Source organism: Gopherus evgoodei, chromosome 5, assembly GCF_007399415.2.
Source record: "Gopherus evgoodei ecotype Sinaloan lineage chromosome 5, rGopEvg1_v1.p, whole genome shotgun sequence".
Lineage (NCBI taxonomy): Eukaryota > Metazoa > Chordata > Testudines > Testudinidae > Gopherus > Gopherus evgoodei.
The window spans coordinates 79,676,367-79,690,024 of NC_044326.1; the positions used below are offsets into that span (position 1 = coordinate 79,676,367).

A 13,658-nucleotide genomic window follows, 5' to 3' on the forward strand; every position below is an offset into this window, starting at 1 on the left:
CGGATGCCTCAGTTTGGGGCATGGCTGTCACTGCGTTATAACATTTCACTTCAAACCCCAAAGTCTGGGGGTGATGCAGGTGACCCTCTGGTTCCCGTGTATATGGTTCTCTATACCTCTGGGGTGATGTCTCCATGAGCAAGAGGGAGACTCACAGCCAGACCTTCCCATTATTTTCCCCTACTGTTTCAGGGCAGTCCTACAGAAAATGGCTTCTCTCCTTCCCCCTTGCCTGGGCTGCTAGAGCTCTTTTAATACTGCTCCTTTCCCCAGGCAGTGCCCGAGGGGCAGAGCTTTCCCAGACCAGTACAGCTCGTGTCCTTCCTCTGCCTTATTGTGGCGTTTATAAACTCTATCACACCCTGTGAGGCTAGAGATCAGTATTCTTCCCCATTTTATAGATGGGGAACTGAGGAACAGAGAGCACAAGGTCCAAAGTACCCCCTAGTTTTGGGTGCTCAATTTGAGACACCTAAGATATGATTTTTCACAATACTTAGCATGATATAGCACTGTTCAAAGCACAGTTCCCCCTGACTTCACTTGTAGATTTGAGTGCTCAGCACACTTCTACACACCAGACCCCAGGAGAGAGAGTCAGGCACCCAAAATATGAGGCACACACCATTAGTGACCACCTGTGAAAAAGTTATGCAAGAAAGCTACTTGAACTAACACAAGAACTCTGTGGCCCAGGCAGGAACAGAATCTAATCCTGCAGGTAGCACTCAACTCCCTTAACCATGAGATTGTCCTTTTTGTTCCTGCCTGCCACCCCCCGCCTCTGTCACTACACACCTTCCAACAAGCAGGGAACCTACTGGCAACACACTCCTTTATTATATAATCCTGATTCATTCCCAGAGCACAGTCCATGCTGAGCTTTAAATGAGGAAGAGGTCTTGAAGAAAAAGTAGTTTGTGATCGTGCTGTTAAAAAAACTATCCTCATATGAGCAAGGGGACCAGATTAAGATTAAATGGGTTTCTGGATCATCAGTTTGGATCTTTAGAACCACAGAACAGACCTATATCACTTAAGCTAATAAAATAACTGATAGCAGTAATAGGCTGTTATCCTCTGTGTGGACAAGTGGCTAGAGGGGGATCAGAGACATGCTTTGCCAGTGGATTTCACAGCTATCTGCTGACAGCAGAGGGTTGTTAGACTCATGGCTCCTGGGTTCAATTGGAGGAGAGTGTACTCTAATGGTTATAGACCCTTCTCCCTTTGTGCCCTTAGCCTGTCTCCCTCCTGCTGCTCCTATCCATCCTCCACCTTATTACAACTCCCACCCTCCAGCTCCTGCCTATCTCCCTCCTTCACCTTCCAGTTAGGTGTTCTCCCCACCTCTTCTTCACCTGGTTGCTGAAGGACTGAAGTGGGGGGACCAAGGGAGGGGCATTGAGCGCACAGGAAACAGTCTCCTGCTATCTGACATCACAGCTGCCTTTCGCAGCCTGGGGGAGCAATTGCACGGAAAGTCTTATGCAGTCTGTGGGCTGAAGCATGATCCTTTGCTCTGTGGGGATGGTGCACATGCAGTCCAGTTGGCAGGTACAAGCCATGAGGAGAGATTAGCTACTAGACTAGTAAAGTCTCTTTGAGAATGTGTGAACTGAATTTTTTTCAAAGACTTATAGCAGGGCCACATTTAGGTGGATGTTCACAGGGATGGCAAAAGGCATCACCCCCCTGCCAAATTTCAAGTACCTGAGTCAAAACAGGAAAGCATTCAAGTTTCTCAGCACAACAGCTGTAAGAATTTTTTAAATATAGGAATACAATGCATTTTCCCCTACTGTCAGTCATTCTCAGAAATGGCGGAACCATTTTTGTTGAAGTTTTCCAAAAAATTTCAGTCTGAGGCAGACACTTAAATTGGAAAAATGTAGCCCAAATGATTAGAGTTTGGCAAAGTTATTGAAAAAACAGGGTCTTAACAGGAAATCCCAGGTGACCTTAACTTCCTCCTATAATACGGTGTAATAACAGCTCACCTGAATTCTCCCAGGGCATCCGTGACACGGCTGATATAAACCTGAACTCTTAGGCTGGATTCTGCTATTTTTCTACAGAGGATCATGGCCTTCAACAATAAAAAGTGACATCTTAAAGAATGCAAAATAGTTTATACCATCTCTATAGGCTCATCAACATGTCTGAACTGATGAACAGACACTGTGGCTCTAGCCCCAATGTTATGTGGCCACTTAGGAAAGGAAGAGCTGCCCACATCCCCATGTATGACTGCGAAGGACCAATCTAGGACACGTGACCAGGTGCATGGGGGGAGGAGAGCAAGGGCTGTACACCAGATACTCTCCCCCCCTCCAGCCCTTTCAAAGCAAGCATGCACTCTCTCCCCCATAATGCATCAACCAGTTGAAAAACCATCTAAACGGGAGAAGAGGATCACCCGCACCCCCAAATCCTCCTTCCAGTGCAAGAAGAGAACCCAGGGAGGGACTGTGGTCCCAAGGCATAACTTTTTCCAATGCAGTTAGAAAGGCAGAGAAGCTATGTGCTATCCCCATGCAGGGCTCAGTCTGCAAGCTGGCTTCACCCCCTGATTATTTATGCCTTTCCAGGCTCTAGAGTATTCCATCCCTGCTTAGTGCTTATTGTTCAGACTCCACTAAATAGCATTCTGTACCTTTTCAATTGCACTCTTTAACTTATTCATATGGGATTCAAATAAAGGGAAGTGAGAAAAAAAGAAGTCCTGGAAGTTCCTCTGTGCATCTTCTCTTTCAGGCAGGGAGAAAATTACACTGATGGCAATTTTTTTCCTCCGAATCATTGCAGGATTGGAACTACAGCTTTCATCAGCCATGCTAAAAGTCTCTTCGGTGGACCTGCAATGAGATAAATGGCAGGCCAATTACCCTGTGCGTTTCCTACATTTGTATACGATGCATAGTGTTGTATGTCAGCAAGAGATTCTAACTATGGCAGCATCCCCAAGTTTCAAGGAGTAATTTTAAATCACTTAAGAGCTTTGCTTACTGCTCCAATCAGCCAAAAACTAAGCCATGGCAACTGCAGAAAGTAATCTCAATAGAAACCACAGAAATACATGGTGGAATAGGACAGGACCTCTCAGCCTGTAAGGTATGAACCAGAAGCCAGTCATGGGTTATCCCCTCCTGATTGGGTTGCAATATCCTTAGCTTCTAGGCACCATCTCTCTAGCACTGGCAGGTCCATGGTGTCAGTGAGTACAATATACTCACTGTCACAGTGGCTGACCCCAGCTTCCCTGAAAATATAATACAGCATTAAGTTGGATGACCTTTTCCAGGTAACTTCCATCACACTGGAGGGCAAGAGGAGAGAATGAAAGCCAACTCCCAGCAGCTACATCAACTCTGTACTGTTCCTAATCTGCAGAGAGAGGGATCCACTGGCTTCAGGCCTATGAGCATGCATGTATATATGCAGGTCCATTTGTAAGTGATTTGTGAATGCAGCACCAGGCATTTGATCAAGAGTGAGAGAGAAAAGTCATCAGAAAGTGTTTGGAGCCAGAGATCAAGAAACTGATGGTCCATGATGAAAATCATCTAGCTTTTGACTTTACATATACTTAGGGGTCTGACTGGAAAAAATAAGTAGTGGTTATCTCTGATGCTCGGCTACTCAACACCAAAATGAGACAATGCTTACAATATAGTGTATAGACCTTCATTAAATTGTTTAATTTCCTATGAGCTAGGATCAGCAGTAGAATAGTTAACCATGCTGACATTAAGTTTTTAGGGTTAACGTCCTATCACGATGAGAAAGTTCACAAGTGCCAGACATATGGAAGATACAGGCAGACAGTTGAACTCTGTTTACATTTTGATGGTTATTGCCTCAGCCATAAAGACTAGAGAACCTATGTAAGGGGAAATTTTGATTCTACAGCACAAGATGGAGATGCCAAGAATAGATGAAATAAGCAACCATTGGTAGCTGCTCCTTTGCAGGCCAGTCTGATCCCTACATTACTGATCACAATGAATTTCTAAAGGCATTGTGACTATGTCTACCCTGCAACAAGACAAATACCTCATAACAAACATGCCAGGAAGCCAGTAGAGTTTTTGGAGGCTATTAATTACCATAAACCAAAACAGTACTTTTCAAAAAGCTACTTCTGTCTCAGAAATGCAGCATAGAATGCCTTTATGGATTTTTTGTTTGTTTGTTTGTTTAAAAACAGACTATTACAACACAGCATCATGTAACTGGCAAAGAATTTATCCTACCACCCATTATGAATGTCTCTGAAGTCATGCTTCATCGTGGCAAGGAGAGAGTAATCTTGCATAGTTTAAATGCACCTGATCTCCAACAGTGCTGTCAAATGCCAAAGGATTGTCAAAAAACCAGATCAGAAAATAAAGATATCTGCAATGCAACTCTAAGTCTACTGATGTTGCTGGCTTTGGAGAAGTTATTGCAATTAACTGAACTAAAAATGTTTCAGAGGGTATATTATTGTGCCAATCTCTAAAAATATTACTAGTAAATTCATAGCATTTTCATTTTTTTTTTTAAAAAGCAAAGCATTAGACAGATGTTGTTCAATCTGTACAGACTGCACTTCAGTTGAAACAAGCAAAAAGGCGAGCAAAAAGCTGGCTATTTGAACTAAGGTTTGTGCATTTTGAAAACTCATTCTAAGCAGAAACTGTTTTCTGGCTGATCTATTTGATGAGTTGAATATACTAAATTTGTCACAACAGAGGCTCTAAAGAGAAGACTGAGCTTGTGGGAAACAAGAGCTCAAGATGACAACATAACCTCCTTTGAACTCCTTAGTAACTTCTGTGCAAAGATAGAAATTCCCATGAATTTTGTAAATCAACATAAGAAACATCGCAAATTGAGTTCTTGTATAGTTTCCCATAGTTTGAGATTGAGAAACAGAAGTCTGACTAAAACAACGAGGAGTTCTAACATGGCTACTGCTCTGAAAGAAGTCTGAACGCGAGAACCCGTTTCAACAAAGCTGCTAATTGTGCTTGCCTAACAAGTAACAATCTAGAGCTGCAGATAGAAGTTCTGTTTTCTTTGGGACGTTGGTCTAAAGATCAGTCAGATGCTGTGCAGTTTTTGCTGTATGAATTAAAGCACAGATTCAGCTCCTATTGAGAACAATAGCTAAAATCCGTTGTTTCAATGGTACTTCATTGTTTGACCAAATGAACGTTTGAACACACCAACACATGTAATGCCCGACAGCTTAAGTATTGGATCTAAAATACTTTTGTGCAATTTCCTTCTCTACTATGGATGTGATGAAAGCAAATGCACAGAAGTCATTTACCTCTGGAGAAAGATTTGATGCTGCATATTGCAAATACTACACCAAGAACAGAGAAAATAATGTTCAGCAAGCAGGCTTAAGTTTTGTCTTTAGGGATAAGTAGTTACAAAAACACTGAAATATATTTCAGAATGAACTTTTTTTTTTAAAAATGCCTCTTTAAATGAGATTTTAATCAAAGGATTTTTTACACTAACTTAACTGATCACTATAAGATGATCTAAATTGAACACAAGTTAATTAACTAACCAATGCCTTGATCTTTGTCTAAAAGCTATTCCATTAGTTTTTGAACTTGAGGTCACTTTTTCATATGGTGGATTTCAGGATAATTTCTTTGGCCCACAGACCAAAAGAAAGCCAAAATATCTGTTTGTAGCAATGGTTAATGGAACAGAGATATGGGGCATGGAAATTGATCTTCCAAGGTGTTTGTAGGGCACTTAGCCTGTTTAACTTGTATATTTATTAAGACAACTTGTGATCCATTGGCTAAGTATCCCTTCCAATGACAAAAAGCCACAGCGGGGGCCTTTTCATGTGGGAAATCTATACATGGAATCTCTGTAAGAGAATCAACTATGTCATCTCACTGGGGAGACGTGGGCTTTACATCTCGTTGGTAAAGGCTGCAGAAGCACTTGCACAAGCCTGGAAAACCCTCAGAATCCACAAGAGGACAGGGTTTTCAGCCCCTAGCTCCTTGGCAGTGGCTGACCCCAGCTTCCCTGAAAATATAATACAGCATTAAGTTGGATGACCTTTTCCAGGTAACTTCCATCACACTGGAGGGCAAGAGGAGAGAATGAAAGCCAACTCCCAGCAGCTACATCAACTCTGTACTGTTCCTACCTAATCTGCACCGAGAGGGATCCACTGGCTTCAGGCCTATGAGCATGCATGTATATATGCAGGTCCATTTGTAAGCGAGGGAAGTAGCTGAGAGGCATTCCTTATCTTGCCATGAGAAAGCAAGACTGTCTATAAGCCAAGTCTTGATGCACCCCATAACGTTTTTGTCAGACTAGTGGCAAACATATTGAAGTTATTATAGCCAAGCTTTTGGCTTTTGTTTTTGGGTCATGGCTCTCTTTTTTCAAGTTGTGCCAAAAAATCACTGCTTGAGGCCTCCTGTGCATGTCAAGAGAGTTGTCATAGTCTATTGCACCAAAGTTTTGTTAACTAGTCACTTCAGTTTGTTATAGTAGAATATAATTGTGCCACTGATGATGTTACATTCTCCCGCATGTCAGTAGGTAGCGCCATTCGTTCTTCTAGTAACAGCTAGGGGTTTAATTATCTTTATTTGAATGGGTGCCTCGGAAATAAATGATAATCCTTCATTTGAAATGTGTTCATTATCAACCTCATTTTGTAGTCATTCATTTGTAATAATCTTAAGCAACACTTAACACTAGTATGTAGGAGAGATCAGATTGTTACTAGGAATTTTTTTTTTTTTAATTGACTTGCCCCTTTAAGAACAGAGGCTTGGCCAATTTCAGCAACTGCAGTGCAATTGTTATTGTATTCTAGCAGGGAGAAGCTCACAACACTCACCACCTTGGAATAATTCCATTTTCTAAACTTGTTGTTTGACTTCGGAGCCAGCGGCGTTGGTAGCTACTGGAAGAGGAGGATGAGGAGCTTGGTGATGGGAAAGGTGTAATCAAGAGACTACTCAGAGATGCTGTCAAGAAAACACACACACACGGACATTTTGTAGGGTGCTGATTAAACAAAAAACTATTTCCTTTGGCCAGGTGAACATGAATATAATTTTTGCCTATTGATTTTCTCATTTAAAAAAAAAACAAAAAAACACAGTAGCTTTCCTTTCAGTCTGACTCATTCCCAGCAGGTAAAACCATAATTATTTGAATTATTCTTGCTGCCTTAACATAGTAGAAGCCTTTTTTCTTAACAGCATCAGAATGTTGTATGTAGTGGAGACTAGACTGATGGCATCTCTCTCCTCTGTACTGGCTGTACTCCGCTGAAGCAAATCTGTCCTAAGAGATGTTGCCAGTCACGACAGGCAGGCCAAGCTCTACCCACTGCTTTTCCTCCCACTGACCAAAAATCCTCTCCCCTCTTTTCTTTAGTGGAAGTGCTACTGTTGATTTCTTCCCTAGCTTATACATTTATATTACTGAAGTACTACATAGATGAGAACCAAATGAGTTAATGATGTAAAGGCAGAGCATCACAAGACACATTCCCTTTCTTACTGATTTGTAGGGGAGAAGGGGAAGAATATGTTCTAGCAGCGGAGCTGATGAGCAGAAACCTAGTTTATAGGGAAGGGAACTGCTCAACAGATCCACAAGTTCGCGTGGATGTGCTATAAGCAGCAATATCCAAACTCCACCCCACTGGTTGGGCAAAACCTGAATCTGTTGAATCACTGTGCTAAAAAGCTTTGCTTTCATCAAACAGGAGAAAAAGAAACACAAATACCTGACCGAGCAATGCCGCTGTCTCTGTCCTCATTTTGCCCTCTGCTAGGCATATCAACCGGGGTGCTATGTGCTAAAGTAAACAGATCAGATCAACAGAAAACATTACATGTTGCCTCATATTGTTTGTTAGTGTTATGCAAAGTTTATGTTTAAAGGGCACGCAACAGCAAAGTCACATCCAGTGCAGTTAATTTAAGCAATAGCTATGCCCACAGTGTGTGGGCAGATAAAAAATATTCAGTGTTTGAAGAGGTAATAGCCAGCAATATTTCAATACTGAACACTACTAGTGAGATTGCGTTTTTTATTTTAGACTAAAATACCTTTTAAGTACCTGTAGGAATCTTAACATTAATTTATATACACTGAAAAAGTCATACAGCTGCGAACCAGCCCCATGAAAAAGTGCCTCAGGTGAAGTATCCAAAAATGAGAGCACCCAAAATCTCTAGCCACATTAGAAAATCCTGATTTCGTTAATTTTTGTAGCATCACTGGCATTGAACAGGCTAACAATACTTTATATGGAGTATCAGTTTCAGTTGTTTTTAAATTAATCACTATGCTTGCTTTATAGCATGAAGCAAAAATTCAATCCAGCGTAGATCACCAGTAAGTGTTAGTAGCACATATTCACTTAACTTATGAAGCATGCAAGATTTGTGAGGGATGTGAAGTAACTTTTCATTTTTGCAATCAGCAGGATCAGTTAGATCCAAGGTTTCCCCAACAGCATGAGTAATCGTCATGCCTGTAAAAGGATTTTTTCATATGTAAAGTAGACTAAACGCTACTTTAGAATTTAAGATAAAGCCTTTAATACTGGAAAATCGAAACTTAACCACTCCCAAACTCAGTTCAATAATGTCTTAAAAGCGTTGCCATCAAGTGAAAAAAAATCCACAGGTCAAAAGATATGGGAGGAAAGCAAAGAGGGAAAGAAGCAAAACGGAACTGCACACCAGCAAGAGATCAAATGTAGACCAGGAAACATAAATCCTCTTAGAAACATAAGGGCTCATTTATTATTGAATACACATTACATTAGGAAGTTTCCTTAATGTGAACATTTGTGGTAGAGGTGGGAGGAAAGAACAGGAAGCAATTTAATGCAGCCTGGTATTTCAAGAAGGCTTGAGTCAAAATATAAAGCCAATATGTGCCTATCATCATCTTCATCACTTTAGCCCTTTGTTTCTAGAGTGTAATTATGGACCTCCTGACAAGATTCGGAAGAAGCTGGGTTACTGTGGGTGGGTGGGCCACACTGTGCTCAGCATTCCACACAAACCTGCAAAGAAAGAAGCACTCCGGATGAGCCGGAGGGGAACTCCTTCAGATACACCCTGCAGCACTTTGCTGCTACACAGCTGTAACACACCTAAAAACAGCAACGCAGAGAGAGCACAAGACAAACAAACAAACAATTAAAGACAATGCAGGGAAAATAATTAAAAAAAACAGATGGCCTCATCAGGAAACTTTTTTTTTTTTTAAGCAAAATAAAAAAATATTTACCTAGATTACATCCACTACGGCAGATGGCCAAACCATTTTGATTAGAGCTCAGTTTTCCCAGATTGGGATCTTGGTTGATGTATTCAAAGCTATCTTGCAAGCTAAAAAGGGAGAAATATCAAAATTTCTAAGAAGGGGGATAGAATGGCTTCCACTAACATCAAACTACATTCTGTTTTGTTGGCTTTGTTATAAAAATCTAACTTCAGCACCAAGCTTAAAGATTAGCAGACACTCCTATATAACAACAGATATTTATAATGGAAAATAGATCATGGAGGATTGTAGACTTTAAGACTGTACTTTTCGGAATTAACTAACTTTCCATGTTTGGTCTCTGCCCACAGTGATTTTGAGCGGTAGAGGGGAATTGAGCAAAATCTCATCAGCCATTTTTGAAGGGGGGTGGGGAAGAGGAAGAGACGGGGGCGGGAGGGAGGTAGAAAAATATATGCACACCTTCATTATATTAAAAAGGCAACTTTGTTGGCAGTGGGAACTTGTCACTGAAGATAGAGACTAAAAACCTTTGAATGTTTATACAGGCCTCTAAACTTTGAGTTTCTCCCATTGCTCAACCAGAGCACACGTAAAGAGTCAAAGGGTACATCTACACAGCAATTAAACATCCACTGCTGGCGTGGGCCATCTGGACTCTGGTTCATTGGGCTTAGGGTGTGGGACTGTAAAATTGCTGTGAAGATGTTCAGGCTTGTCTTGGAGCCCAAGCTCTAGGACCTCAAAAGGGGGGAGGGTCTCATAACCTGGGTTCCAGCCTAACCATCTACACTGCAATTTTTAACCCTGCAGCCCAAGCCTCATGAGCCCAAGTCAGCTGACCTGGGCCGGCTGCTGCCATGCTGCAAGTCATTTATTCCAGTGTAGATGGACCCTGAACGATCTCACTCCCCTCTAGCCTTCGTGGGACAGCTAGAACTCAGCATGTGAATACTGCTCATAAACAGTCTCACTCTCTCTCCCTTTCACTCACTGCCAGCCAACATTTGGTTTTATGAGCTTTCCAGTTTTATACAGACCAACCTTAGGAGCAGTGACAGAAGAAATCTAAAATGAGAGTGAGAAATGACAGGAAACAACCAAACTTACTTATTTGTGCTTCCACTGAAGCTTCCCACTCTGGCTGAGAACACTTTACTTATCATAAGTTGCGGAGGAGAGCTGAAAGGATAAACAATCATCATCTCAGTGACTCAACAGTTCCAATTCCAACCATATGGATAATCCTAGAAAAGGAAACTCACTTACCGTATGTAGTGGATTTTCAAGGTAGAACCTTTGTAACTCATTGCCACTGAGCCAAACATCATTTCTCCAAGCATGTTGACATCAGAGGCTGGTCTAGTGTACTATAGATAAGTAAGGGGGAAAAAGCCAATCATAACCATTGCATTATTTTAGCATGGCGCTCAGCAGTACTAAATTTTGAACATGAAGTACAAGTAATCTCTGCTTCCCAGTGAAGAGCAGCATATACCAAGTGGTGTTTGTGCAATGCGTACCGTGACAGGGTCGGACCAGATGGCTACAAGAAAGTGATAGAAGGCAGATATATTAGCCTCAGATTAAGCAGGTCCCTTTTCCCTGGGTTCCAGAACAATCAGGAACTTGCTCGAACCAATTTGGCAGGCAGGCTAATCAGGGCACCTGGTTTAAAAAGGACCTCACTTCAGTCAGTGAGGGCTGCACAAGGAGCTGAGAGTGGGAGGGCGTGCTGCTGGAGGACTAAGGAATACAAACACTATCTGGCATCAGGATAAAGGTCCTGTGGTGCAGATAAAGGCGATGTTGGGAGAAGGCCATGGGAGCTGTAGCTGTCACACAGTTGTTACACAAAACACCGTAGACAGCTGTGATCAACAGGGCCCTGGGCTGGAATCCGGAGTAAAGGGCAGGCCCAGGTTCCCCCCATCCCCTCAACTCACTATTGGATACAAGAGGAATTGACCTGGACTGTGGGTCCCACCAGAGGGGAAGGTCCCTGGCCTGTCCCACTAGGTGGATCAGCAGAGACTGCAGGGATTGTTCTCCTTCCTTTTCTCCATGCTGGCCAATGATGAGATAAGCTGAGTGAACAGCAAGTTTGAGCCAGTTTAGCCACTTTTGCAAAAAACAAACAAATAAAAAAAACCACCAGCAAAAGTGGCTAAACTGAGGGCTGCCATGAATCTCTGATGCGAGCAAATCCACCAGTAAGTGCAGGATCCACCAAGGCAGAGGAGGAACTTTGTCACAGTACATACTATATTTACTTCATTAGAGAGGCCTACTACTTCAAATTTGCATGGACTCTCCCAAAGGTCTGCAATGAAGACACTCATGCACAGTCTCTGCAGCTGAACCAGACACAAGTAATTTTATATCTCCCAGCCACATTTCTTTATTGGAGGATGTTGCTTGAGAAAGACTGCAAGCATTGCAGGTCTGAAGAGTCTGGACTCTTAAGTGTTGTTACTTTTAAATTTAAAAATCATTCCCGGTCTAAATTAACTCATTTAGATGGCAAGATATACTTGGAATGACAATTTTAAAAAAGGAAACAAAATAAGTCCTATTTCTTACTACATTCCAAAGATCTACTACCAGTAAGAGGATAAACTCCTATGTATAAGTTCTCACCAAGTTAAGGTAGTAACTTGCATTTCAACACAAGGATACAATTTCTTAAAACAAACCCAATTCACATGAAGTCTCTCATGTGTCTCTTAGCACAGGACAAAGGTTTGCCTTTTTTGAGGAGATTCACACAAGCGATTTTACAGAGGCACATAGGAATTTTAAAAAGTAGAAAACTCATTTTTCTGAGTCTTGAATGTCCTTTTTTAAAATCAGCACCCAAAAAACTCACGTGGGCTTTAGGAGACTGGAAAAGTGCTCAAAAGCAACAGACCTTGCTCTGAGGAATTAGTTGCCTTGCTCTGACTAAATTTTAAAAAATTCAGTTACTAGAGGTACAGCCACACTAGAGAGCTTACAGGTGCAGCCGTGTCGCTGTAAACTGTCTAATGTAGCTGCTCTAAGCAAACAGGAGAGAACTCTCCCATTAACTACTCCAACCCTAAAAAGCAGCAGAAAGTTATGTTGGTGGGAGAAGCTCTCCCGCCGATACAGTACTGTCCACACCAGTGCTTATGTGGGTGTAACTTATGTCGCTCGGGGGTGATTTATTCCTCCTCCACCCCGAGTGACATAAGTTATGCCAACATAAGCAGTAGGATAGACAGCCTCAGTGGCAGGCTTCTAGGGATTTTGCAGGGGGGGAACCCCCCCAAAAAAACAGAGTATGCACTTTTAAAAAAGAAATTTAACTTTAAAAAGTCACTTCCGACTGAAAGCTTTTTTCTAAGACTAATGTTATGGTAACACCTGAGGGTAAGTCTATACGGCAAAAAAACCCTTCCAAAGCAGCAAGTCTCAGAGCCTGAGTCATCTTACTCAGATTTGTGCTATATCTATAAACAGCAGTGTGGAGATCCTGCTCGGGTTGGAGCCTGGGCTCTGAGACCCTCCTTCCTTACCAGTTTTCAGAGTCCACCAGCTCCAGCTGGAGCCCAGAGTGTCTACACTGCTATTTTTAGCCTCATAGCAAACAGCAGGAGCCTCAGGTCAGCAGACCCAGGTTCTGAGACTCCCTACTGCTGCTGTTTTGTTTGGGTTTTTTTTTGCAGCATATTTTTTTGCAGCATAAATGTACCCTAAGATTACTAGAACTGAAAAACTGAAGAAAAGGACCTCACCTACACACAAACACTAGCACCAACTAAAGTAATTAAAGAAGTTTCTAGTTACATGTATAAACAAACAAGTTTTATCTAAGCCCTAATTCTCTTTGTGTATTTGACAGTATTTTGTGTAGTCAATTACATAATTTCCTCAACATGGGAAGTTCAGCACATGTGTAACTGAGTGTAGGATAAGGTCTTAACTTTTTATATGGTAGTAGTCACACTATGTGGTATGACTAGTCATATGCTTTAAGTCTTTACGGGAACGTCACTTCTTTACAGGAGAAACTGAGTTCCCGTTTATGTGAGACTTTCAGAGATCAAAACAAAGGAAAAAAGCATTTTTAAATCAACCAGGAAGATGTGATTGCCATTTTTTGTGGTTGTACAGGAGACCTGAAAGTATTTAGCCATTTTTAGAAGCTGACTAGATTTCATATTGACACAGTCTGTTTACAATCTTTCCCATAATCAGCTGGGTTCAACAGCTCCTGCAGAAGTTATGAGCATTGGCTCCTGCAATGGAGGATTGAGAAAAAAAAATTGTATTTTTCTAGACCAAGAATGTGGAGCACCATAAAGCACTTACATACTTTTGAAGTATGTCTAAGTTTA

General features: G+C 41.6%; 2 protein-coding genes across 5 annotated transcripts in view; one reads left to right on the forward strand and one right to left on the reverse strand.

The window, feature by feature from the left end:
* C5H4orf45 (chromosome 5 C4orf45 homolog) overlaps positions 1–13,658 on the forward strand; it is a 140,586-nt gene that overhangs the window by 77,681 nt on the left and 49,247 nt on the right. The gene's annotated exons all lie outside the window — the stretch shown is intronic.
* FNIP2 (folliculin interacting protein 2) overlaps positions 1–13,658 on the reverse strand; it is an 82,156-nt gene that overhangs the window by 19,209 nt on the left and 49,289 nt on the right. For 2 of the 4 annotated variants that reach the window (XM_030563574.1, XM_030563577.1), the window contains 8 exons: positions 10,567–10,667; positions 10,408–10,479; positions 9,301–9,401; positions 9,074–9,163; positions 7,781–7,852; positions 6,881–7,010; positions 2,657–2,858; positions 2,001–2,089 (listed from right to left, as the gene is read on the reverse strand). In XM_030563574.1, coding sequence (XP_030419434.1) covers positions 2,001–2,089; positions 2,657–2,858; positions 6,881–7,010; positions 7,781–7,852; positions 9,074–9,163; positions 9,301–9,401; positions 10,408–10,479; positions 10,567–10,667 — 857 coding nt within the window. The remainder of the gene's footprint in view (positions 1–2,000; positions 2,090–2,656; positions 2,859–6,880; positions 7,011–7,780; positions 7,853–9,073; positions 9,164–9,300; positions 9,402–10,407; positions 10,480–10,566; positions 10,668–13,658) is intronic. The other 2 variants (XM_030563575.1, XM_030563576.1) reach the window with 2 other exon arrangements.